General features: G+C 44.8%; 2 protein-coding genes and 2 long non-coding RNA genes across 5 annotated transcripts in view; 1 reads left to right on the top strand and 3 right to left on the bottom strand.

Moving 5' to 3' along the window:
- Positions 1 to 85: 85 nt before the first annotated feature.
- LOC106743357 (enhancer of polycomb homolog 1-like) lies at positions 86 to 11,162 on the bottom strand. The gene is made up of 10 exons (XM_014617128.1): positions 10,704 to 11,162; positions 9,580 to 9,718; positions 9,248 to 9,489; positions 8,762 to 9,018; positions 8,536 to 8,671; positions 8,127 to 8,429; positions 7,639 to 7,790; positions 7,413 to 7,547; positions 5,830 to 7,023; positions 86 to 5,248 (listed from the first exon to the last, which is right to left on the bottom strand). The coding sequence occupies exons 1-10, from the start codon at positions 10,854 to 10,856 to the stop codon at positions 5,128 to 5,130; spliced, it is 2,832 nt and encodes a 943-aa protein (XP_014472614.1). The 5' UTR covers positions 10,857 to 11,162; the 3' UTR covers positions 86 to 5,127.
- A 1,059-nt stretch (positions 11,163 to 12,221) lies between these two features.
- On the bottom strand, positions 12,222 to 14,023 carry LOC106743220 (translin). Of its 2 annotated transcripts, none has more exons than XM_014616854.1 (5): positions 13,766 to 14,023; positions 13,212 to 13,317; positions 12,875 to 13,090; positions 12,708 to 12,787; positions 12,222 to 12,636 (listed from the first exon to the last, which is right to left on the bottom strand). In XM_014616854.1, exons 1-5 carry the CDS (start codon positions 13,835 to 13,837, stop codon positions 12,385 to 12,387), a joined length of 726 nt encoding a protein of 241 aa, XP_014472340.1. In that variant the 5' UTR covers positions 13,838 to 14,023; the 3' UTR covers positions 12,222 to 12,384. The 2 variants fall into 2 exon arrangements, with proteins under 2 accessions (XP_014472340.1, XP_014472339.1); XM_014616853.1 differs by having other exon boundaries at positions 13,562 to 13,858.
- LOC106743221 lies at positions 12,546 to 14,283 on the top strand. The gene is made up of 2 exons (XR_001374331.1): positions 12,546 to 12,699; positions 14,020 to 14,283. It is a non-coding gene; the product is annotated as an uncharacterized LOC106743221 (long non-coding RNA).
- Positions 14,284 to 22,904: 8,621 nt separating this feature from the next.
- The window catches only part of LOC106743299, a 5,481-nt gene continuing 544 nt past the window's right edge, over positions 22,905 to 27,841 (bottom strand). The window contains exons 2-4 of the long non-coding RNA XR_001374349.1: positions 27,618 to 27,841; positions 23,864 to 24,252; positions 22,905 to 23,627 (exon numbers count right to left, since the gene is read on the bottom strand). The exon at positions 27,618 to 27,841 is cut by the window's right edge and continues 95 nt beyond it. This is a non-coding gene — a long non-coding RNA (uncharacterized LOC106743299). The remainder of the gene's footprint in view (positions 23,628 to 23,863; positions 24,253 to 27,617) is intronic.

The following is a 27,841-nucleotide window of genomic DNA, read 5'->3' as shown; positions in this document are numbered from 1 at the left end:
AATTTCTCTCCTACTATATATATATATATATATNTATATATATATATATATATATATATATATATTTATATTTATATATATGTATATACTCGCGCCCAGAATTTTTCGTTCGAATCGGAGCTTTGGTTGAAGCGTCATTTCTCGTTCCTCCTTCTTTCTCTTCTTCCTCCTCCTCCTCTTCTTCTTGCTCTCTCTCTTTTACCTCTTTTATCCCTTCATTCCAGTTAAATTTTCCTGTCGCACAGCGACACAGAAGTGCCTACACACTGTATTCACAGAATAAAGTACACGTATAGTTAGATTACACCGTGCCTCGACACTCGTCAGTCGATATTATCGTTAATTATCTGTTTAACACGCAAAAAATCTTTGAGGAGCTTTCTCTCGATCTTACGTTTACCTACAAATAACCGGTAAGCTCATTCCCCTCTTCGCGCAATTCCTTTTCTTCTTCTTCGCGCGCGAAACGCGATCGACAACTTCCTTCCTTTCTTTCTTTCTTTTTTTTTTCGTTTTCTTTTATCCCGTTCTCATTCTCCGATCACTCAGAATATTTGCATTGATCTGTCTTACTTCTACTTACATGATACACTATTTGTTTCTCGCGAATGCAACGAATTAGGTAAACACGAAGTCTCACAATCCGACCGACCCTTCGACCCCTCTCACTCGTCCCTACGATTCGAATTTCTCGCGATCGAAGCGAGAGATTCGAATGTCCTTGTGACAACAGCGGGCATTTATATTTTTTTTCAACTCACAGCAAAGGACTCCGATCGAACCGAGCTTTCCGCTGCGGCGATTCTCCGTCGCGAGGCGAATCGGTCTGCGCATTTTGCGAGTGGAATTTCGTGTTTGCCAAACCAGAAATGTAAAGCGAACTCAGTCTTTGGTCGGAGCGATCATATCTTGACGATTCTCGACGTTCTTATTAATTCTCTAATGGCTATCGGGTCGTTACCTTTTTTAACGTTAATAAATTTTATATAAAAATCCACACTATATTTTGTTTCAAAGCGTCTCAACTAAAATAAACGAATTCTCTTGTCTTTTTTTTTTCTTTACACAAGTTACGCTCTTTCTCGGATCGCTTTCCATTCTTCACATAAAGTCGCTCGTTCTTCTCAAAATCATCTGGCGGAAGGGTTGTCGCTTCGTTCTTTTCTTTTTTTGCTTTTATACTTTTTTTTCCCTTTAATCTTTCAAGGCGGCGGATAAAAATCTCGACAGCGGTATATATACGCAGTACATACACGCAGCGGTGTATATGCCAGGAGACAGATGTAACGTATGCATGTATGTTGTGTGTATGTCACGTGTACGTGTCTAACGGCGAGCGAGTAACGTTTATAAAAGCTAGATGCCTACAGGTACCACGAGCGAACGAGGTGGAGAGAATGGAGGCTACACAGTTTCGCGCGCAACAGTGAATCTGAGAAAAACGAGAGAGAGAGAAATAATGAAGAGTACTTAAAGAGTATGTACAAATACGTGTCAGAAAACGGATTTCACAAAAATGTTAGATAATATACAAGCGAAGAGTGTGTGTGTGTGTGTGTGTGTGTGTGTGTATGTGAAGATCTTAACAAAATAATAAGTCCTATCCAGGATAAAATTTCTTTATTACTCCTCCTAAAATCGTCTTGAATTCATAAATCTCCGTACACATTGTATGTGCGCCTACCACAACAACATTAATTACAGTTAATATTATTTAGTTAATTACCTAAAAGTAAGAGATACAATAAGCGTAATTATTTTTATATGTACAATATATCCTTTTTTTTCCCTCTTTCGTTTCTTATTACGACCTCGAGTCACCCTACAATTTGTAACATTCGCACCATAATCTTTGCCCACGTGTTATCCGCGTTACGGCTGGCGACAAATCGTTTCTTCCCGTCGTTCAACTATCGCGAGGAGGATTCCTTTAGATAGGCGTCTTTTTGCTTCCTGTTCTTCCCTCCCCCTCCCTCCCCCTCACAGAGATGAAACCCGGAATAAATATTTCCAGATGATTATCCCGGATTATCAGCTTCAATGATCGGTGCTGCTTCCGAAAAGAAATTTTGTCTCACTGAATAAATGAATAACGAAAGTCTCTCTGTAGTCTCCCGAATCCCGCGTTTGCACTTTATCTTGCCTTCGTAATGCAGCTGCTCGCTTTTACAGTAACGAGAAAAATACAACACACTATCGAGTACGTCGAAGGAGAATGCGAATTGCGACTGCGGAGAAGTTATAAAAAAAAGAAGGTCTGTTCCTAGTGGATTTCTCGACATCGACCGAACCTGGGGGAGAACGTCGTTAATCCAGGCTTGCGTATATTCCGCTTGCGATTCGTCTAGAACATTGCGCGCGTTTGTATGTACACGTGTGTGTATGTGTGTGTGTGTATTTAAAACTAAAATGTACAGACGATATATTGTCGGTTTGCCGATCGTAAAGGAAAATTCTCTCGACTCTACGTGCTTTGCAACGCCTTTCTTTTGCTTGTCGACGAAGCGAAGGCAGAACGGCAGACGACGCGACGTGGAAAGGAAAAAAGGGAGGAGCGTAAGAGGGGCCCAGAACCAAGTATACATTGTTGGAATTTTCTTCGTTCCGAAGCAACAAGCTTTCCACAGCAAAAGCTTGCCCACACGGTTTTATCGCGCACAGAGAGGAGAGGCATGCTCCGATCAAATGTAAATAACAACGACAAGATGCTTTGACTCGAATCAATGGTACATGTGCCTCGGAACACATCCATGATGATTTGTTCAGTTGTATCAACAGAGCGCGGCTTTTACGACGAATTTTGTACATGCAGACCGAAAAGCGTAAAGAACGAAGTGTCATTTGGCTCGGCAGCGCGAAATTCTCGAAGGAGGAATGATATGGCTGAGATATGTGCCCGCCCAAACGCCTGACGACGAATTCGCTTTGCACGCTCGAGTCTCTAAAGTGCAGAGCGCAACGTGTGGCGCGGATTTAAACGCTCGCATTCACACATCTGAGCCATAGAAATGCCGCTACTCTCTACAAATAAGAATACAAGTATCGACGACTCTTTTCCGATGTTTATATTCGTCTACGGTAAAATGGTTATAGAGAGTCCGAGAGGACGGATGAAAGTGTGACGCACTAGGTGCGATATTGTCGCAACAGACAGCTCGTCACAAATTCACTCGGCCGGGTTCGTTCGTGCGGGAGAAGCAAGAAGAGGTATGAGGAGAGAGAAAAAAATAAAAAATAAAAAATAAAAATATATTTAATTTCTAAAAATGCAAAATTTTTAACTACTTGCCCGTTTCGTCAAAATTCATGTTTAAAGTACACGATATCTCTACACCAATAGCAGTTATAATTGCAGTTACCAATTTGAAAGACGTAAGTTTTGTTATGCATCGCTTATGAGCTTCTCCCTGTAGATTCTAATACAGTATATTTTGTGTGTGCGTGCGCGCGCGCGCGCGTGTGTGTGTGTGTGTGTGTGACGAATGTGTGATCCCTTCGCAAATTCTGTGATACAAGCTTCCCAAACGCAACATTATAAAATTACATTATAATTGCATATCAATCGCATAATCCGTATGACGGATATGCAGTATCAAAACGCACGTTTTGGCGGTTATCGGAGAGAAAAAAGAGAGAGAGAGAGAGAGAGAGAGAGAGAGAGAGAGAGAGAGAGAGAGAGAGAGAGAGAGAAGTGAATAGAGAAAAAGATAGAGCGAAAGAAAATCTTTTACGATTATTAATGACATTAATGCTATCAAAGATTAATCGATAACAATAGCTTCAATATTTCACAGCCTGGAAGCCTTTAAAGTAGTATTACGTACATATATATGTATATATATATATACACATATATATATATATATATATATATAAGGGAAATAGAGCATTACTACAAAGTCCTATAATACTCGAACCGAATCTCTATATACAATATTGAGACAATCGTACAATTTCATAAGAAATCAATCTATTTTTTTTCTGCTACTTCCTGTAGTTCTACTTATATCGAAAGCAATGAGACGTAAGTCGAGCGTACTATTGTACTTACAAACAGATTATCATACAATTCCCTTCATTGCTAATGTAGCGCTTCGAATTTACACTGTAGACGCTATATTGAAGAGAGGAAAAAATAATAATAAGAAAGAAAGAATATCGCGCCGTAATTGTAATTTCCAAAATGATTAATCATTTATCTACGTGAAACCAATAATCGTATCATCGGTAATCATCCACGATCAAACGCAAAGCCTCTATTGATTCTTGAGCGTACATCTCACGCGACAAACGTTGTATAAGAGTACAAAGTTAAAAGAGTTTCTATTTTTTTTCTTTTCTTTTGTTGTTACTGAATTTTGACCATTCAATGCTGTGTCAATAATCAATGCTGTGTCTGAGAAAGCTTGCTGTATGCGTCCAGTTATCATGCCACGTGTGTACTTGGACAGTACCGAATCGACAAACGAGGGTTTTCAACGATGTCCAGATGAATGTAAGGCTCTTCGCATCTCAGAGATTTACATCCGATTACGATTTTCCTTCCATTGAACGACCGGAAACGAATATCGCTTTTATCGGGAATAACGAAGAGATACCGCGTGTTTAGTTTGCCGAAGTGACTCGAATATGTGATTTCACTTGGTCTATAATATCATGTCATAACAGACCAGATGACTGTAGAATATAGCGAAGTGGTGAAAGTAACGTTTAATTTTGAGCGATCGGGCAAATTCAAGTTAAAATCGTGCGCTTACGAGGTGGAAACACCTTTCCACATGGCCGCCGAATCGTACGTAGCGTTCAATGTGCAAGGAAAAACGCGAGATTCGAAGAGCACGAGTCTGAAACTACAGAGCACGACTCCCCGATGGACAGAACCAAGAGAAGATGAACTTTCGGTGTCTGCATTAGAATCCACGTTTGTTCCTGATCGCGCCGCCGCAATATAAAAACCGAGTCGGGTTGTTGCAATTGTACCTAGCCGTATCGCTCTTCGAGTCAACGTAGCGCAGTATATCGTAGTACGTCCGATATCTCCCAACCGAGGCGGAGACATAGGCAAGGTAAGAGTTAGCGAAGCCCCCAGTGACGTATTGGCGGCAACAGGGGTGCCAATAGCAGGCATCATGTCACTTCCATCGCCAGTGAATTTGCTTTGTTCGCCCGTACTAGCTGCGGCTGTTGCTGCGGCTTGCTGTCGCACGGCGAACTGTCCACTCCATCCACCTCCATATCCAAACTTTCACTGTAATCAAACGAGCCAACGTTTAATAGAAAACTCGACAGTTGGCATTTTGTCGCAAATGCAGACTCGACTTTGCTTATTGCCGTATTTTAGTTTCTTGAAGAACGCATGGTTACGGTGCTTTTGCTACTTGTACTTGTTATGATGCCTACGTTCAGCAGAGAAAACGGTTCAGTGAGCGTTCAATGGTTATTATTCCTGATTGGTACATTCCTCTGGATCTACCGAGAATTTCAAAGAATATTCCAATCACAGTCGATAATCACCAAGCGCTCACCGAGTGTCCTTTTCTGCTGAATGTAGCCATTGTTGAAAAATATACACGTGTGAACTGTGTACATTTGGTCTGTTCTTTACAGCTGAACTGGCTGCATTAATTCAAGAAAATTACGCACACTGAAGAGTAAGAATCTCACACGCTTCATACGCCTTAATATGTAAATTTCTCGAGCCAGTTCAGCCATAAAGAACAGACACCGATAGTTCGATATGAGAAAAAGAAAGATTAATAATAATAACTTCCAATCTAAATTCTGTAACGGCCGAATTTCCTTTACGAATGAATTGCCGAACAAAATTACCTATTACTATTAAGCGTAATTTCCCCGGACGTTGGGATTTGTTGCGCCTGACTCTGCGTCTGTTGCTGCTGCTGCCTCGCGAGGCTCGCTAATTTACTTTGCGTGATCAGGCCCGGTAGCAGACTGGACGGTGGATGCTTCTGCGGCAGAACTATCGTGGACTGGTTGTTCACCACGTGTGTGTTGTTAGTCAGGTTGTTCGAATTGTTTATATGCGTAGGCATCGGACCATTCTGATGACCGTTGCCAAAGTTTGTGATGCTACCGCCGACGACAACACTGCTACTGTTGTTGTTGCCGCTGCCGCCGCTGCCACCACTGCCACTATTACCACCACCACCACCGACAACAACAACACCACCACCACTGGTCACGGTGCTCGCACTGAACACACGAACGTTCGCACTGCCACCAACGTTACCGCTATTACCGCTGCCGCCGCTGCTGTTGCCACCGCCGCAGCTGCTGCTACCATTTCTATTATTCGTCGGACTAGTCAAAGATTTCGAGAGAATGGAGGCAGCGGTACTGTTGTTCGGCAATTGTCTGTGTTGCTTGGACTGGTGATTCGACTGCGCGTCGACGGCGGCACCGGTGCACTGCGTAGACACAGTACTCGACGCAGCGGCAATTTGCTGGTTGCTCGTGCACGTGACGAAGGACGACGACGATGACGACGACGATGACGACGACGACGACGACAAGATCGACGAAGAAGAACTTGTTGGAGTATGTACAACGTTAAAACCACCAGTATTGACACCACTGCACTGAGGCCGAGCCTGCTGCGTCGCCGTCGGCACGGGCGGCGCGAACAGATTGCTCGCCAGCGGCGTCACCACGAAGTGCGAACTACCGAGTTCGTCTGTCCGCGAGATCTCGTTCGGGTTACCGTCCGACAAACCACTGAGGCACCCACCACCGCCGCTGATGCCCGCCACCGCGAGATCAAAGTCTGACGAGAGGGCATCCGCCGAGAAGTAGTCCGCGATATTGAACTCCGACGTGTACGGCGACTCGTCGCCCGCGCGATCCGGCTCCACCTCGACGCATATGGACGTTGCTTCGAGCGGGAACGGGTATGGAAGCGGCTTGGGCCGAGAGACCACTGACTCTACGTCCGAGTCCATGTCGCTGCTTTCCTCGCTCGGGCTAAGCACCGACGTAGGCGGAGTCTTTGGTCGAAAATGTAACCTGCGGAATGGAAATACGCAACAATGTAATCTACTTTAATTAATTATTCCTTTTTTATCTCGAAATTTCACTGCATTTTTCCCTGTATAACGTAAATGCATAAAGCGACGATATAATCTTTACTCACATGTAATATACTACGTAACAGTTTAATTATATTATTATCGGTTCACCTTCATTATTAATATTAATATTTCATGTCTCACTGCTATTTCTTTTCTTTCTACTTTCTCAATGATCCGTCACTATACTGTCATGCGGATTCACTCTTTTTCATATCGCTCTTACAACATATATTTCTTTTTTCATTTTCTGCCAAGTCTTTTTGTATCATCTAACAATTAAAGCGTGTTCCTGTTAATAAATTATGAAATAATGTAAAGTCATACCGATCTGCTTTAAGAGTGGTCGTTGCTGTGGCAGTAGCATTCGAATCCGCTGGTCCACACCTGGACTCGTGTATCGTGAAGTCTAAAGAGGACCATATCTCGTCCATATCGGCCGTACAGCGGTCCAGTATCACCCTGCGTAATTGTCAGAAATTGTGAATAACTATGCCACTAACACAGGCGCCATTTTCTTCGATGTTTACTGTTCACCGAACGAAATACGTACCTGCCACCGCGACCGAGTCTTCGTCGCGCGAAGCCGATACACCTTGGCACTGGTTTGCTGATGCTGGTCAGCGCAAACCTATACTTCTTATCAGCCATACCGCCTTCGTTTTTATCACACCAAGGCCAATTTCCAAAGCCACCTGATACAGGCTGCAAATAGAAGAGTTTCTTATTCGCACAATCTTGAGAAAAAGAAAACTTTCGCATTTTTGGGGAGAGGAGAACTTGGAATTAATTGTTCACGTTTTTTTTTAAAGATCTGCGCGTTGCCACGCTTAGAACGGGATTTTTGAAGTGAGATGTGTGTAGAATCAATATTGGCAAGTCTATTACAAACCGAGAACGAAATCGGCGCATCACAGCAGATAACTTGGCTCATCTTTCTCTGCACCGTGCGATATCGCACAGTTTGTATCTCGGTATCGAGTTCAGTCCGGCGACGAGATGAACATTTTCAGAAAAAAACAACGACGAATCTCGACTCACCGGTAAATAAGTGCTATATCTATTCCGACGAAAGGCGAATTGACCCTCATCTGCGGCGTCCTCGTCATCGCGTTCGGAGGGTAACGGTGGCTGGGTGTGCGAATGAGATGGAAGTGGGCTGTCCTCATCCGAACTGATGAGCGGGTCCAGCCCGCTTCCGAGAACACCCGGACGATTCCCTCGGCCACCTCCACTACCCGTTCCACTACGCATCCCGGCGTCGTCCAAATTCCCGCTCCTGTTGTCCGTTTTATGTTTCCGCTTCTTGTACTGTCTCTTTTCTTTCCTGGGCACTACTTCGTCCTGGATCAAGAACGAGGCGACGTTAGGTGAGACGATCCAAGACACGATTTCGCGATTCCCTCGGGAATCGTGGCGCTTAGAAGGATGCGCAAGTATTCGTGCTTACTTTACTACAGACTTTGTTTGACCAATTTTGATGAACACCGAATTGATTGGTAAAAAGTGGAGCGAACGCCGGTCGCGGTACCTTTAACGCCGACACTTCCGCCAATATCTGTCCGCTGAAGTCTTGCGCTTGATACCTGCGGAATCAAGTGTAGCCAGGTGGTCACTTAATGAACACGAGAAACGACGTTGTAACGTCTCTGACGTTAGAAAAATTCCGCCCTAACCGTTTCTCGTAAATCTCGATCGTCAGATGCAGGTGCTCCCGCTTCGTTTTCTCCCTGCGCTTTACCAGCTCCAACAGAGTGACCGCTCTCGTGAGATCCCTACGAAGCTTCAGCATTTTCTCGTAACTAGCCTCGTCGTTCTTACGATTCTTGCGAGTCTGCATCTTCTCCGTTCGGCGTTGAAACGCGAGATACGGATTATTGGCAGGTGAACCGTATCGATTCTCCGTTTTAACCGTTAGAAGCAGTGGATGTTGCTGTAAGAAATAAATCAGGTTAAGGATATGTGAACATATACACACAACACTACGAACACACATATGTACATATGATATATTCACTGAACCAAGGCCATTAAATAATTTAATTTAATGCACACGCAAAGCAGTTAATAAAATGAGCATAGCGTCTTTGTAATCCTAATATGTAATCTATAAGCAGGTACAAGTGGTAACACATAACCTCAACATCAGGTTTGATATTTACAGTCTTGAGACGCTTATTGAGCCAATAGTCGTAAACTGCAATGATCAAATCGTCGTCTTCCTTCAAATGTGCCTTGGCTTCGTTGAGGGTAACTACAGTTTGTCCGGAGCTCTTCTCCAGACGGTCCATCATCTCTTCAAATTGAAGCGGGGTTAACTCCATCTTGTTGCTTTGCAACGCAACGAATCTTTCATCCTCCGAATCCATATCGTAGTCAGGTATATCTTGTTCCATGGCAAAGGCTGGAGAAGAAATTTCACTTGTAAATTGTCTCCGCCAGGTGGTAATCGAAAGAACACATTGTTGAAACTAATTTCTCATATTTCCCTTACGTTGTATGTGTATTAATTGGCGAGGCAACTTATAATCAGCAGGATATATCTTATCATAAGCTTCCTCGTCTGCCAGATCGGTTACTTCAGGAGTAGGAATGATTAGACCAGTACATATTGCTCTTTGAAGATGATGTTCCTGCGGAATGAATAGACTTGGTTAATTATTCCTGTAAATTCGAATCTGAGAACTTAATTAAAATAGTCGAGACTTATTGCATTTATAAACCACAACACAATTGCTGTTATCATATGAATATGTAACTTTCACATGTGATATATATAAATCATTCGTGTGATTATTTAACAATAGACTTGAATTTGCTTATATAAATTAATCTAATTCTGGGAGAAGTTGTATCAATCAATTCTAAATAGTCAACTTTCTTTCGTATGTTTCGCTTAATTATCGTATTTAAAGGACACATTTACAAAAGTAACAGGTAATTTACATATTTCTTAATAGTAATAGTCAACAATGAGTTTACATTATGAAAATCACAAAGTATATCGAACATCCATTGGCAAAATATTGCCACGATGTGACAGAGAATCAGACAGAGAATCATTGTAGACACCCAAAGTGTCCCAAGGCTGCAATTACATTAGCAGTTTGCCACAACGCAATGCATGTGACAAGCCGAGTCGACAGATATTAGAATAATAATAATAATTATAATAAGTTCATTTCGTTGAAACGTCAAGTTTCTTTGTGAAACCAGACTCCAGCGTATCGATGGTATCCCCCTAAACCTAGAGAAGCATCGCGACAACGTGATCGAGACATCAAGTGAGAGGACACTTGACACCTCGACGCCAGGGGAGAGAGAAACAAGGCAGCCCAGGCCCGTGACAGAGAAAGACTGCGATTACGAAGAAACGAAAGACTGACAGCTGTCGCGGGTTCTCGGGCGGGGTGCGGAAGGGTGGGTGGAAAACGGGAAGGAATGACGATCGGACAGGCAATTACGTTGAGGCGAGAAATTTTGCAATTTTCCGAGGTACACGACGAAGAACGTCGACGGGCTGCCATCTGCCGGTTGTTTACGAAATCGGGCGCCGTGCGCGTAAGATGGCGGACGGGGAAAACATGCTGGAACGAGAGACTGGACGTTCCGACTTACGCATTCCTCCTCCTTTTGCATGCCGCTGGGCATTTGGGGCACCGCGCGGTTAATGGCCGAATAATCTGGCAGATCCGGCAGCTCCTCGGCCATGTAGATCGGTATGGGCTTGGATGCGTCCAGGGCGCGCGCCCTGAACGACAGCTTGCTCATCCTGAGGGGCGGCTGGCTCGCGCGCGTGTTGACAACCAAGGATGGCTGGCTCGCACCCGTGAGGGCCAGTCGGGTCGGGCTGGGGGGGCCTCGGGCTCGTGTGGAACGCCGTGGACCTGCTTACGAGGCCTGGCTCGGGGCCCTGGGGGCCGAATTACCCGGCACAGAGAGTGCTCAGCGCCTCATCGTTCCTCGGCCATCGCGCTGGAACACGGTCACTCAGTCACCAAACGAGATATATCACTTTGAAAACATGTTTGCGTGACACGGTCCCTGCTCAAAGCCATCATGGCCGACGCACAGCCATTTAACACGTTCGGCCGCCGCCGTGCAGTTCCGCGGGCCGACGCGCGCCGCGCGGGAATCGCCGCGTCGTCGGCACCGCCACGCCGGCGGAACCGGCCCGCCGATTGGCCGGCTCGGTCACGCCACGCGTTCCGCGCGCCTCCTGTGAACGCGCCTTAAGCCTCTCCCCGTTCGAATTCGCGCAAGGACCGCCAAAGGAAATCCACAATCTCTCTCACGCAGGCCGACCGCGCTTGAAAAGCAGCCTTCTCGAAACTTCTCGGGGATCCGCGGGGAAACTGCAGACACTTCGCGACACCTCGTGCCTCCGGATGTTTCTCGAAATCTCTCGAAAATAATAACGCGCTCTTCTCTCGAGATTCTCTCTCTCTCTCTCTTTCTCTCGCTCTCCGGTGGATCCTCTTCGCGCGATTGTCCTCGTGTAATTTTTTTTTCCACCAACGATGTTAACAGATATATTTATGTAAATACAAATATCGTTGTGTTTACCATTCGGAGCGTCGGTCGCCGCCGGTGTTTAGCAAAAGTTTCATTCAGGCATCGGCGTATCACATGGCATTTCTCTCGATCTACGTCCGGGGCAAATTTTTTAATTCCATCGCTCACGGATCCCACCGATACCCTCGATAGCACTCGAAGACCACGTGTCTCGATTCCTACTGCCATTACGACATCCTCCCTCACTCAGCCACACTCTTGCCGCGCGCGCTGACATATGAATATGAATGCGGGGTTCGTTCTTTTTAGCTGCACAGAGCGCGCTGGGACGCGAACGGTGGGACACGCGCGGTCTCTCACGCTGCTGCGACACACGCGGGAGACCTTGGGGGGAGTTGCGTTCGCTATAAATTACTCAAGCCACGTGCGCAAGGGAAACGTCCAGAAAGTGCGCTCGTCTTAATTTTAGCCTGTTGATTTTCGCGAAGATCTCACTCCATGTCCGAAAACTCGTTTAATGATTACGAGGTGAATTTTTACGGCAAACTTTGAACTCTTCCACGAGATCCATGACGATCTCGTCGGTAGCTTCCGGTAGACGGAAGATTAGCAAGAAGCATCTTATGGAACACATAGAACGTTTATTAAACGTATGTAAATGTTTATACATATATATTATCTATTACGTGTGAAAATCTTACTTTATGCGATCGTAAATTATGTAAGATTACGCAGGAGGTACGTTAGTGTGAAAAAAAAATTAAAAAATATATAGAAGGAATATCTAGACGGTTTCGTCAGTAGGCCGGCTCGGAGAGGCGGACGCAGCAGCGGGTTTCAGGCCACGGATAGTCAGGTCGTACACTACTTCCTCAGTTCTCTTCACGTCATATTTGAGACAGTCGAAACGTTTCCTCAACATGTCGTTCTTCAAGTTCAAAAGTCTAAAGCCAGCGTTCAGTTCGTTTAGGAATTGCGCGATTTCTATCGGCCGATTGTAATCGCCACCTGTGACGGAATTTACTGCGAAACGGCTCTGAAAAGGAAACACCGTTGGCGCGGACCGTCAGTGAGAAATTGTCAGATGAGGAAATGAGAAGTACGTACCAATTCGGCGGACAACTGAAGCAAACCCAGCAAATAATCCTCAAGGTCCAGGTGAAAGCCATCCTCTCTATTATTTTTCACTGTGTGAGAGCGGGACACAATTATTAAATTAATATAATTGGATTTACGCATACAGGACGATTCATAAATATATGCCCATATTTTACCTCCTAATATTTCAGCAACAGTCTCTTTGGTGACCAGAATTTTCGCTTCTAGATATATCACTAGAGAAACTAAAAAGCACAGCCTTTGAGTGACGAAACGCCATTGGTCGTGAAAACGATAATACTGATCATTTGGTACCAACGCGGTCAAACTCGCGTACTGCTTCCTCACTTCTTCGAACAGTTCCCTCGCATGCGCGCAGTGTTTTATTATAACTGTAAATTATCAATAATAAAACAAACCATTGTCAATAATAAACCAATAATAAGCCATCATTTGGTCATTAGATGATATAAATTTGAAACAGATAAGAGATACGTGTTGTTAGAAACATACTTATTTCCTCCTGGTCCTTAGATGTTACTACATTGTGAATGTTCTGCAATATTATTAAAATATCTCTGGCATTCTTCTCAATTTCCTTGACAATAACACGTATCTCCTGCAACAACCAGTATTTGTTCTCATACACCTTGCACGATTCAGTTTCACAGTTAAATATAGATATCTTGCTTAAGAATAATATTTACATTCCTCTAACGAGCAAACCCGTATGCTTCGGAAGGGAGAAAGTAAAAGAGAAAGACAAAGAGGTGAACGGGAAGGAGAGAGGAGGAGGGGGGGGGAGGTACGATTATGCGTGTTGGTAGGTCAATGATACCCTACGTATGTAAACACAAACTAACCTGCAAAGAGCGCCGAATGAAAGACTCTATGGAAAACGCGCTTGTTGCGCGAATTCGCGACTTCATTCGGCTTTGCGGTAGTTTTGGCTTAAAATGACAGGACGCCCGTCGTGTCGCTCGACATTTCATTCAACGCGACATTGACAATCTGGCATTTGGCGCAACCTAAAAAGCATGGCTATTCGAGGAACGTTGAATACGTACCTCGCGTGTTCCCTGCTCGTTGTTTAGATAATCTTGGAACGAGTTAAAAATCTGTGTTATTCCCTTCGACATGGTGCTTTCTGTTGTCGTTCTGTGGTCTGTGCGAATAAATGTTGCGGGAAATAGATACTACCGCGAAATCTCCTGCGTTGAAACAGCTTGAAACGCAAATCCCACACACTGATCGATAGTTCTGTCCTTTTCAGCTGAACTTTCTGCACGGGTGCAAGAAATGTAATAAAAAAACTTTTCAGGAGAAGCAGATACGTTCAGCGAAAAAAACGATAGATGAGCAGTCACTGATTATTGGTTTATACTATTAGATCCCTAAATTTAAACCAATTATCTTGACGAATTACTCAAGAATTGTGCAACCGTTGTGTTCGCTGAATGCAACCAATGACGTTACGCTGTTGTTTGTTTACACAGTTCATAGGGATTTAGAAGAATTTAGAGGGATTTATCAATAACAAATAAATGTAAAAATATATGTATCAAATAAATAAATACGCAAAAATGAAGAGATTATCTCTTTCAGCCTCCGCAAATAGGCAAAAGATTAACGGCCATAATTTAAATAATAATTAAAATAACGATATCGTCCAAGATCCGTTTTACAGATTGATATTTATAGTTTTCCTAAATATTATTGAATATAAGTTCTAAGTAAGTTTTGTAATATTACACGAATTAAATGGAAGTCCGTCAAATGTTAAAATTTTTTGTAAAGTTTATCAAGTTGCGTCGCAATAAGTTTAATATCCCTATGACGCGATCGTAGCGGAGATTTTAGAACTAAAAATTATGAGTTTTCCAGCAAAGTCGGTTACGTTAAAGTCGTTCTACATTAGTTGTTAGTCGATTGTAATTCTTATTGCGACAGTCAATCGTCAATAACATCATTGACAGGAATTTCGTTTGCTTTCAATCGCCTACATATTAGCCAAGATTCGAACCTTTCTGCCGAATGAATATTAGTTCGATACCGCTAGATGGCGTCAGACAGTCCGTTAGCTGTCGAGTCAAATTGCAATAATTAATGTCTTTAAACCTGAGATGAATTCGGCGATTTGCTGAAACATGTGTCAAATATTTTTTTAATTTAATTTAATTGTATTTAATTACAAAGCGATCGGTCTACACGTTTTTGGTAACAAGGTAACATGTCTATCGATTGCCACGTAATTAAATATGATAAAACCACATTGAAAAATATTTGACCCGTATTCGAAAATTTCGCTGAATTCATCTTAATTTTCGATAAATTAATGATTAAATTTAGATTCGACGTTAACAGACTGCCTGGCGCCATCTATCGTCGTCGAACTGAAATTCGTTCGATAGGAGGGTTCGAGACTTGGTGAACGTGGTTTGAATCTTGGATAAACTGGGTGTGTCGTCGACTTTTAGTTCTAAAGTTTCCGCTACGAGTCGCTCCTGATTTACCGAGGATTCGAGAAAGTGGTACAACTAAATAGTAAAATCAGGCACCTCTTTTACTTCTCAAATAGAATCACCCAACGGATGGTCAGCCGCCCTTATCCTTATATTGAATATGGTTAAAATTCAACAGACTGTAATTTCGGTAAACATGATAATAGAGAAATCGTTCAAGAAACTTTTTCAAGTTTCAAATCTCTACTTTTCGGGAATATTAAACTTATTGCGTCAATATTGTTGATTGTTATGGTATATCGATTTAAATGAGAAATGGCGACTGTCCAATTTTCAACCTCATGTTTCAGTTGAGTTTTCACTCTGAAAATTTATCTTTATCAAAAATTTAATAAATGCCTTGTAAAGAACAAATTTTAAGCTACTTATTCATTGTTCAGAGAACATCGTATATTGTTTGGCTCTCTTGCTGCGAACAATCAAAGTCACAATTCCATTTCCATCTTATTATTAAATAACTTAGTGAAAAAATGTCGCACTGCAGTTCGCCAGAATGCAAAGTAAAGAGAAAGGTTTTTGCTTTCAAATTATATAATCTATATATTTCTACTTCTCGTTTACACGGTGCAACACGAAAAACTTGATAAAAAATTTCGACATTTGGCAGATCTCCATTTAAATACGCCTAACATAGTAGAAACTAATTACACCTTTTATTCAATAATAACGAAATTGAAAACCAGAAATTTCAATCTGTAAATTATTTCTTGAACCATTTCATTATCTGAATTATATTCGAAGATACAGCTTGTTGAATTTGCTTACCTATGGCAATCGAAAAATTCGATTTGCCGATTTTTATGGACAATATATTTATTTACTCGTCTTACATATTAAAATATAATGAACAAAATATTTATGTCTATGGAGAATTTATTCATGTTAAAAATATAAAAAATATGAGCTCTGTGCTATTTATTTATCTATTAACGATCTTAGGACGCCATTTCGCTCACTCTCAATGAGCGATCGAAGTCGAGAGAACGTTTTCCGCCTCAACATTGAATAACTCGTTAGAACATAATTGCACCGTGATCTACCGGTATGTAAATCAGAGAGGAAAAAATCCATGCTTTCAAAGCGGTGTTTGTCGTGTGTGTATCTCTGTTTGTATGTATGTGTGTGTGCGCGACTTTTGCGCACAACAAATTCCATCGAGAATTAATTTATATATATAATCGTGTATAAGCAAATTTGATATTCAAAGTTTCAGAAACCACAGGTAAAGAGATATAGGCGGAAGAAGCGATGCGAAGTAAACAGTAACTTATCAAGTTCTCAAGGAGAGAAAGAGAAGAAAAAGAAGAATACTCGATTTTGCGCAAGCGCGCTAAAAGTCGTAGAGAAATACGCATGNTATATATAGTCTTTCGCGGAATAATACATACGTTTCTCTCACATCTCTCTCACGCCGCTCAACCGATCGTGGCATCTTATCCATCGACTTCAGACCGAGGCTGAGCCTCGCATTCGCCGGGGAAGTGCGATACAATGTGGCAAATTCGAGCTGGCGTCGCGAGACGTTCGCGCAGCGGCGGCGGCGGCGGCGTTCATAAGCGCGAGAGAGCGTCCGCAAGGTCTCCGGCGGTGTATAAATAGAAACCAGTAGGTCCTGCTGCGCGCGCGAAGTCGAGGAAGGCGGGCGGCTTGGAATTCTCTACAGGCCACGCGCACTACCGCCGCCGCCGCATGCGGAGGATACACACCCCTGCGGGAGAATCTGCAGGCGTGTGTCATTGATCCCGATACGCGGTTGAGCATCCGCGAGTCGAGGGACTCGTTTTATGGAAAAATCCGCGCCTACGTTCATGGGTGTCGGAGCTCGCTCGTGTTCGAGTTAGCGTGACGCAAATCGCTGAATCGTTCGCCGCAGAGTCGTCTTCGTCGTCGTTGTCTTCGTCGCCGATATCGATAGTCGGAAGTCAGGAACGATGGTGAGACTCACGGAGAGCCGGCTGCTTCTTCGACGGTCTCAGGAAACCGGTATCGATTCGAGCGACGAGCCGCGATTTCGACGCGAAAATTGCTCCTCGCGCGTGAAATTCTCTCTTCTCGCGTCTCGATGTCGACGGCATTGACGGCGACTTGAGCTTTAAGCTGCCGCCGACGTGGACTTCAGCTTTCCTCGCTCGCCTGCAAACGTGCGTCACGATTATTATTTTTCAGGTCTCTTTCCCTTTCCCTCCCTCCTCCCTCCCTCTCTCTTTATCTCTCTATCTATCTGTCTCTCGCGAGGATCATTACTCAAAAATATTTTTCAGATTGTCGCGCAGTTGCACGACGTTCACCAGAGTCTCGCTGAGCGGATGATCCGAGTAGGAGACGAGGCGACGAAGAAACAAGCGGCCTTGTCGCGGCCTTCGCCGCGAGCGCGGGCTTCTCGTCGCGCTATACTTCATTTTCGATAACTTCGCTCGCGGTAGCGCTTTTCTCTCGTAAAAACAATATCGTCCTGTTTCCCGTTGCGTTCCTTCCGCCGCGTTCCCGATGATGATGGCGCGATAGCATTCGTGAAAGCTTGCGGTATCTTTTCTCGTTATGTAAAACGATCAACAGCTTGTTTGCGCACGTATGTGTATGTGTGTGTGTGTGTGGTAGGTGCAAGCACACGTGTGCGTGAACGAAGATGAAGTAGTGGTGAAAGAGAGGAGGCGGAAGACGAAGAAAAAGGTGCTGTGAGGTCGAGGCAGCCGGACCAACCCCGCGAAGCTCCGCATTCTTCGACGGGTATCATAGCGAGGGAATCGACTTTGCGTCTCGATGCGCAGTGAGAACTGTAAAAGGAGAAAAAAGGTGAATTGATCGGGTAACTTTCACCGTGATGAAAATGCAATACATCTTACGTGAGATCGTCGCTCGACAGGTAATTTCGCGCCGGATGGTATCAGACGGTCGTCGTACGGTTATTTTATCTTCGCTTCGTGTACAGCTAATCGCAAGCGATTATTCGGACGAACTGAAAATACGAGAGACGAGGGAAATCAGCGAGACATACATAATCAACTCCAAGATCTTACATGTAAGGCCGTCTCAAGTTCATCTTCAGACGCCCCGGGAAGCCAATGGGACGAGCTATACATCACTCGTGGAGTTTCATGAACTTTATATGTTTGCTTAATGTATTTTTGAAACAAAATGATCAATAATTCTGAAATTGGTGTATAATGCCTGCATATTAGTCCTTGACACTATAATAGTTTTTTCATCAAAATTGTATTTTTAAAAAGTATTAAAAGTAAAAGTTGAAAATACCACGCTAATCTTTCAAAGGACACGTATAAAAAGTGTCAACTTTCGTTACAAATATCTCAGCTCTGGAGTGATCGATATTTTCCTAATTGCACGAGCAATAAGTTAAATAATACTTCAATATATATCCAGCGCAAGTTTCATCGAATTCTTGTCGAACTCATTTTGCCTTACAATCTTTCCTTTAAAATTGAATAACTCTTCGCTCAGACTCAGAGCCCAACTTTTAGTATCACTTTTAAACGCAATGTGGGTCAATTTGCAACTTTTTCCTAATTCTTCAGATTATTTTAACTTAACTTTAATGGACAATACATCCTTAGGACGATCTTAGATATCAGATCTGACGATAAACACCGCCCCTCGAGCCACGTTCGTCCCCACGGTCGATCCTGACGGTGCTCCTCCGCTCGCTCGCTCGTGAATTTTCGGTACCTCCGCACCCCGAACAGCGGACGCTCGGCGGCGACGGCGTCCTCGGTGCGGCGTGTACACGCGCTATTTTTAGCGGCGCCGATCTTATCTCGCCGCGAGAAAATAACGCGAGCATACGGGCCCCTTCCGACAAGCCGAGGGGCCCACCTCGGCTGAAGGAACCTCTCCGGCGCCCCGAGGCGTTCCCAAGTTAACAACAACGGGGGGACTCGCACTTACTCGATTCGCATGGACATCGCGAACACCTCTTCGCGTGCACGGCCGGGCGATCGCGAAATCCTTGAAAATGAAGTAAACCCCGCACGCCTCTCCCGCGTGATCCGGGGAGTGACATTTCCAGGGGAGAGCGCGCCTACCGCGGCACCGGGGAAGTTGCGAGAGTTCGCGACGTCGACTTTACGCCACCTGTTGAATGTCCAATTTCGAAACGAAAAGCGAGCGAGAGCCGATAGAGAGAAAGAGAGAGAGAATGAGAGAGGGAGAGAGAGAGGGATTATTTATCCCCCTCCCCTCCCACCTTCCTCTTAAGCGTCAATAACCAATAGATACACGAATAGATACAGATTGTAAGTATTGATGAAATGAAAATTCAATTCTGGAAAAAAAAACAGATAAATATATACAGATACAATTCTGGAAAAAAAACAGAAAAATATCAAAGTAAAATACAAAAAAAAAAATAATAATGAAAGTAAAAATGTGAAATCTTACTGAAGCATATATTAAAAGGCATAGGATTGAGAAATAGCGATTTCACGGCCCATCCTGAGGTGTGCCAGAGAGAGAAAATGGAGAAGAGAGATTTATGTAACGGAACGAAAACTTCAGTAAATCGTTGAGAAACCGAGCGATCGGACGCTTGGCGGCGGCGAACGCGATCTATAAATAAAGGCGATCTTTTAAAATCACTTTCGCCGCGATACTTTCAAATCATGGACAAACGCAACAACAGGCCGGCGTAACGACGCAATCGCACGAGCACAGCTTGTGTGATTCAATGTTTGCGCTTTAAACAGGTTTCCACCGCAGTGGACATGATCGCGCGGCACGTGTAAACGCGCGCGTTGCAACGAATCATATTTACGCTAGTGCGCGCGCACTCGCTCGCATCAAGTACGTGAAATCATGGACATCTGAGAGCATGTAATCTGCGAAAAGCAGGAAGCAGAAAGACGATGAATCCGCTCTCGAGAATCCAGCTTGAGATGCGAGCGCTCAGTCGTTAGCGCTTCCCGTTCCGAGATTTGCTGCGACTCGCAGGTACAGGTGGCTGCGATAACTCGAAATTTACGATTACAGGAACCAGGATGACCCTGTGCGGTATCTGGGTCCTTGTTCCGGACGTATGACGAAAAAATGCGCTAACGCTTCTTTTTAATTGGCCATAGTTATGCAAGAAAGATTGAATCCGTGTGGAATGTTTTTTTTTCCGAAAAATGGAGATGAAAATTTTACACATGATTTAAAAAGCAAAATTAACTTGACATGGAGCCTTCTTTTCTAGCCTCTCTCCCCGTGATTTTGCCAATATTAATATTAATTTCATCATTATTTATCGATTGTTCGAACAAGAGGAAAGTGTTCGTCCAATTTTACAGGCTTGCTGAATCGATAGTAAATGTTATTTTGCAGATACATCTTTTTATTTGAAAACGTGACACAAAAAATTTTGGCACGCGTTTTCTCGCTTCTGACGTCATTAAACAAGAACAGTTGCAGCGACTACTCCGGAGCCTTAAGGGTATTCGTTGATAAGCTCAACTCTTAAAAAGACGAGCAGAAACGACTGATAAAAAAAATGGTACAACTAGTAGGAAATAAAAGCTGTTTTTTAATTAATTTTAAGCGCCCATAAGGTTCGAATCTTTTTCATGTGGAAAGACTATCCATCGATAACAAAATCTGAAGAATCATAATTTTCTGGGTTGGATCCTTCTATAACTGTGGCCAATTTCGAAATTTAATCTTGCTCATACGAGCCTCGCGCATGACTTCGTTTCAACTTCAAAATCAGAATGACGTATTTAGCGTTCGCTTCCTGTCTAGGACACGATCTGCTTCCGCAAACCTATTCTGTAACTTTAACGATAGTATCGTTATCGTTACGCGGTTTTTCCGCCATTATTATACCTACGTGACGATAATGACACTGTCGTTAAAAGTTACAGAACAGATCTACCCGGGGTCTCGTCCCGGACGAATTTGGCGAAGCTCACACGGTGAAAAATTTCACGCCAAATACAACAAATTTCGCATACCCCAAACGATCCTATCAAATTTCAGTGTCAATTTAACACAAAGTGCACATGAATTGAAAAGTAACCCAAATATTATACGAAAAATTTACGTAAAATTAATATCCATAATATGGTAATCGAGGCAGTAGAAAATGTGTTGTTTTAACCTCGCCGTTGCGCTGCGGAATTAATTCGGGCTGAGAATTCGCTCGGTCTCGCAAGGCGAAATCGAAACCGCGCGCTCGACAGCGTTGGTCGCCGCGCGATGTGAACGGCGCTTTAAGAACGAGTATGCGCGTAACACATGCAAAATGCAGCGGCGGGTAAATGTCAGGGTCATCGGCATACGCGAAGCGAACTATCCAGGTAAATACCAATTAAATGCCAATGGCTCCAACGGCTGGATTTATACCTGTAAAAACCGAATATTTTCTCACATGCCAATCGGATTAAAAGGCCGGGAATGCGGCGGTGCGGCGTCAGATGGCCGGGAAACGGGGACGTTAAATACGGTCGGATCGTCCGCGGCTACTCCGCGGCGGTTGTTTGCGCTACGCTTGCAACTTCGGTTCCCTCTTCGAGGATCGCTGTTTGCTCAAGTCCTCCGCATCATTCTGTCTCGTTCGTCGCAAATACAGCGTTGAGTTTTTAGATTTAGCTCAAGCTCCAACGTTAAGTGTGTGTGTATGTGTGTAAGTTCAAACTCGTCTCTGCTTTCACTGCACGTCGCCACCGCCGAATCTAGACTGTTTTAGCGCGGCTTTTTTTCCCTTCCTTGCCTTCCCTTATCCCTCTTCCTCTCTGCGTGATTTTTAAATTAATTACTACTTGTATCTTACTAACTATCTTACTAACTACTACTTGTATCTTACTATCTTACTAACTACTACTTGTATCTTACTAACTATGTTATAACTGTATATTGTTCTACCACAAGTATCCAAAATATCTTCACCGTATCATCATATAACCGTGAATAAATAAACATAATCTAAAAAATCAGCACAAAATTAACATCTCAATATTTCTTATTAACATTCCATAATATGTTAACCAGCGAACTGACACTGAAGTATCAAGTGTGTGCGTTATTTTAACACTTACAAGCGTCATCGTAAAATTTACGCACATGTAATCGGATATCGAGTCAACGTTAAATATATCGAGATAACATCAATCCGATATCTCAATATGAAAAATATCCTCCGTTCGCCGGCCTCTTTGATCCATCGAGAGTCTGCGAGACGAAATCGTGCGACCGGAGCGGTGTTAGTCGCGAGAGCAGGCGCGCGCGTCCAGCACGAGCTGAAACGCGAGTAGAGAACAGAAAAAAAAGCATCTCAATATTAATCGCGTGTCCTCCGGCCGCCTTGAGACGCGACCGCTTCGCGGCTTTATTGCGTTCTCACGCGGCTTAGAAGAAGAGGAGAAAGAGCGAGCGAGAAAGAGAGAGAAAGAGAGAGAGAGACGGCGCTGATATCGGGAAATAATCAATCGAACGTGTGATAAACGGAGACTCGTTTGGCGACTCGCATGCTCGTTAATGCTGGCGTGAGCGCGCCTATTAATTCCCCCCGGGCGCAAAATGTATCGTGAAAACACTCCGATAGATCTTGTTCGCCGGCGCTGCTCGGAGATGAGAGGAGAGCCGAAAGCTGGCGCAACGAATGCCGGTCGTTTGCTCAACGGTGCGTTTTAGACGGTACGATTATTCACACTACGGTTTTACTAACGGTTATCCGAGCAGCCGAGGGGGGCTTTATTTGCTTGCTCTCTCTCTCTCTCTCTCTCTCTCTCTCTCTCTCTCTCTCTCTCTCTCTCTCTTTCACCGTTTCCTCGCCTAGGCAAGGAAGCTCGGCGACGCGCTCCAATCAAGATTCAATCGCCATTTACCTCGGGAACAATGTAGATCGAGGTGAATAAAGGTAATTGCGCGGCGGCCGCCGGCTCACATCGAATAAACGTGGAAGCCGCCAGCGAAGAGCCCTCTCCTTCTCTCTCTCTCTCTCTTTCTTCGTATCTCGTCTCTCTGCCGACCGGAGAGCACGTCCGTAATTAAAATCGTAGACAGCCGGGAATTAAGGTAGAGTCGTCCTGAAGCTGAATCCACACCGGAGACCACGANAGAGAGAGAGAGAGAGAGAGAGAGAGAGAGAGAGAGAGAGAGAGAGAGAGAGAGCGCCGTTACCTCCTCTCCTGTGAGTAGAAGGCGAGCTTAGCGGCTTAATCTTGCTCGTTCGGGAACAATCATGCGCGTTCAGCCCGACAATTGAGTTGTTAAGTAAATTAACACATTGTCAACCGCGCGAGTCGCGCCTTCGCTCAGGTTCCTCGAATACCGTACATTCCTCGGTTGTGGGGACAACAACGAATCTTGACCTGGGATGATATAATCATTCGTAAGCGGATCTTGAATTTAAAAGTCGTCTTGCTGAGATGCTGTACGGCTCGTCTCATTGGCTACGGAGCGCTCGAAGATGAACGATCTGAAATATAAGAAGCAGACTGCGAATAGTAGCCCGATAATCTTACGGTTTTTGTATTATAGAAATCGGTGCGATAAGATCTAAAGATAAGAACGATCGTTCTGCCTCGGAATCATCGGGAGCGGGAACGGCTGGTCGACGTTTCGTTGAAACGAGGAGACGTCCCCGCGCGACATGGGCGATGTGTTAAGTATCCCCCGAGTCGTCTCGATTTCTATTCTAGCAAATCACCTCACCTCTCCTTCCGCTGTGAACTTGACGCAAGAAGCCGCCGGAACGGGTAGGATGAGGAGACGCGGCGTGTGGGACGCGTGTTCGTTTCGCGCTCGTGCGCGAATAAGCGTAGCCCCGGCATTGGTGGCGCCGTGCCGAAGAAACACGCCCTCGGGCTGCTATCTTTTACGTCACGGCTCGAGAATTTCCTAGCCGGCCGATTGCTCGCCATTACGAATCACCGTGTCGGGCATGATATCGGACCGTTAAGGGCCCCGACGAGAGCGAGCGATGAATCCGAGCGGTGTCCGAGCAAATCGGCCACAGCGAGCGAAATCGGGCGCGTTATTACGCGCTCCGACGTTGACTGGACGTTCCTCCTCCTCTTCCTCTTTCCTCTGGCGAACACACCCTGCGAAATGCGAGAGAGCGTTAATGCGAATTTTCCCAATGCAAGCGGATCGTTAATTAACACGTTGACCGCCCGCCGGTTCCCAGTGATTGCTTCAGTGTTCCACTGAAGTTTCAATTACCAAAGATACGGCGTACAAGCGCGACCAGCGAGCGAATATATTCGCGGACTCACTTCGTTCGCTTCGTATTGACTGTGCGTTTAATCTATGTTACGTAAAATAGGCTGCGTTTTTTGTTTTTTTTTTTTTACGTAAATCGATAAGACGCGGCGATGTTGAGATGTCTTTTTCTGCTCGTTTTAATGTCAAAGTGGATCATTTGGTCAAAGTCGTTACTGGGAACACGTGAGAAGGTTACAGCAGCATTGAATTTTAAACAATGTCAGTTTTGCATTGTTTCTCCTTGAGAATCGTCATTCCGAAGTGAACGTTACACGTGGTTCATAAACGGTACACGAGCGTAATCAAGAGGGGCCTGTCCGCTCCTAAATTTTAACAAGGGGAGGAACAATTAAATTATGAGAGTCATAAAAGTAAAAGGATGTAATCGATACGTTATAAAAAAAAACTACGGTACAACAAGTTCTGTAATTTAACACGTTGACTGCCAACTACGAGATATTTCGTAGGTTGTTTACTTGCCCAGGACGCCAACTACGAGTTATCTCGTCGTTTCATTACTCGATTAAATCAAATTGGCTTCTTAGACCAGAATCGTGAAAAGTTCCGTGGCAGTCAACGTGTTAAAACGTGTTAAAACGTAACGTAAAAATCCATCTTTTCCACACTCTAAGCTCGCTTTCACTGATAAAAGTGCCTCAAGGTCGACTTAGAAACCACCTGATTGGCTGAGAAGCCACATTTAAGGTACTTCTATTAGTAAAAATAAGTTGAGAACACGAGCCCTTTTGACGTTGATGTCAGATTAAAAACCACGCGGCCACGTTCAACGCTGCAACGCGCATCTCCCGAATTGACATGACCTCCAAGTCCGTTCTCTTTAGCTGAACTAGATTGTATTTTCTGCCTTCAGAATGAAACAATTATATAAGCGTCGGAAAGGAAGATTTCAGAGCGCGGCGTCAGTTCGGCTGAGAATCACCGTGGCAGTCAACGCGTTAACAAACGAGACATCCGCGATACGAGGTCGAACGCGAAGTTGAAAAACAAATCCCGACGGATCTTTCGTATTCCTCGTGTTTTTCACGAAGAGAGGGCATAGAGGAAAAGGCGCAGCTGGAAAACGCTTCCAAGCTCGTCGTATCGGTTTCACAGACGGATGCCACTCCGGACGTCTGCTCGCCGGTCGAGATGTTTACGCGTTCCACTATGCAACATCGAGCGTCTCTCTCTCTTTCTCTCTCTCTCTCTCTCTCGAGCGGCGACGTCGAGGCGTCCATCGCGCGTGAGCGAGCGAGCGAGCGACAGAGCGCGCACGTACTTACATAAAGGCTTAAGTATAGCGTATAAACGTCCGCACTATGCAATTATGAATTTTATGCATTCCATTACGCCGAGATTACTCGAAGCGTCGCTTGTCAGCGGCGTACATAGTTGCCAGGCGCGCTGCATCTTTCCTCCAGCGTGCGTTCCTCGCGCAGTTTCCTCGTGATGCGCGCGCGCGCGCACGCATCTCGTACCGGTTCATGAGAACGTCGCACGCGAGCCGGCTCTAAATTCGTTACGAATGCAAAACACACCTGAGAGATACACCTTGGCGACGGATGATAAAAAATGCCAGCTGATGTATTATGGATATACCGCCGCGTGCGCTGCCGGATCGGCCACTCCGACGGCCATTTGTCAGCGGCCGATTTTTTGCTCGTGTGCGTGACAATCGCAAGAAATAATCTTCAAAGTGGAGCGGCCAACACGATACAATATGAACGATACAGAAATTTTCCACGACGAGCCAAACGAGAGACGCGCGTGTTTCGCGGCGCGCCTTCGAGCGATCCGGGCGCGGGAAAGAAACCGAGAGCGAAGGAGCCGGAGCTTCACGTAACAACGGCCGGGCGCACGCTGAACTTTGCTCTTTGCCGTGTGTGGACGCTGTTGCGGGAACGTTATTACGATCATTATACTACTGTCATTTCCCCTTTCGCGTTCGCCATGTGTTCGTTCGGATAGCCCGGCGGGCGCGCCTCGATCCGCGCGCGGCACCTCGAAACGATGACGACGCGACCGGGGCTACTAAGATAGCACGAACTTCCAGAAGATGTCTCGAAGACGTCCAATGGACGTTCGTTTCTCTTTCAGAAGTTCGTGCAGTCCGGTTACACGGAGAGAAATGAATCTTAAATCAAGAATAGATATTCTCACGTATATAAGCAGGAATATCGCAATTTTCTTAGGATACTCTTAGTCTCGATTCAATTGAATTTGTGTCGATGCGAGTATTATTTGGACTCGATTCGAAGACTAAAAATCTTGTAACAAGGTTCTAGTATTCTTGCTTATATGTGAGAATACTTGTTCTTGATTCAAGACTAATTTTTTTCCATGCAAAGTCCCTCAAATAAAAGCGGACGGATCGCAGTTCTTACTCATCAGTCTGGCTCATTATTTGAAATTATTAATAAATTATAGTATAATTTATAATTATTATAATTAGCAAATAATAGTAAATAGTATTGCATATAATAAGATGAATCTCAATTGTACTCGATGAATTGTGGACACCCTTCATAGATAGAGACATTCTAGTGACAAAGCGGAAGCCGTTTCTGATCAAAAAGTGAGAGGACGCGCGGACTCTTACTCGAGGGGTTGTAACCGGAGCGAAATTGCGACGCGAATTGAAGCGATCTCGACGGCCGGCGTTACGGACAACGATTTCGGTTGCTCGCCGGTTCGTCCACTCACGATCGGACAAATTCAGTCGCGCGGAAATGCCGGATCGCGGCGGTTTTCCGCTCGAAAGCCGCGAGAGCGCTTTTGCATTTTGTTGCGAGAAACGAGTCGGCCGGGTTTCAACGGGTGCCGGGGGGATCGGACTCGCCGGACTAGTTAATAAATTATCGTAGTCCGCCATCTTCATTGGCGCGCACCGCGCGAGCGCGAGCGTAGGCAATTGCAAAACAAGCCCGCATGACTCGCGATCGATACGCGGAAGGTATGAAGAGACGAGAGGAGCAAAACGACGGGAAGACGCGTAGATATGTCGCGACCGAAACGTTCCTTCTCTCTCTTTCTCTCTCTTTTCCCTCCTCCTGTTTTTCGACTCGCGTTCTAACGACTCCGACGGAGGAGAGGAGTCGCGACGTTCCTTGCAAGGATTGCTCCGGTTTGTTTAATGGAGTCGTCGTGTATCGCTCGCGGACCGGGTCGTATTCTAACCGTAATGACCGACGATAAAATCTACCTGCTGCGTATCTCTTCACGCGTTACGGCGTAACGTTAATTAACGTCACCGGTTCTCACGTCTAGTCGGTCGGACTACGTCGTCCTCGCGATGGCGGCAGGCACGAAATCAGCTCGCCGATTCTCGGAAGATACGTCCACCCACATTCGCGGCCTTGATGGTTCCAGACGAACGTGCCTCCTCGATTAACTCGCGGGAACGGAGTCCTCGGGTAAACTGAACAG

This window comes from Dinoponera quadriceps, unplaced genomic scaffold (assembly GCF_001313825.1).
Source record: "Dinoponera quadriceps isolate SergipeBrazil2010 unplaced genomic scaffold, ASM131382v1 scaffold616, whole genome shotgun sequence".
NCBI classification, from domain to species: Eukaryota; Metazoa; Arthropoda; class Insecta; order Hymenoptera; family Formicidae; genus Dinoponera; species Dinoponera quadriceps.
This window is presented reverse-complemented; position numbering and strand designations above follow the sequence as displayed.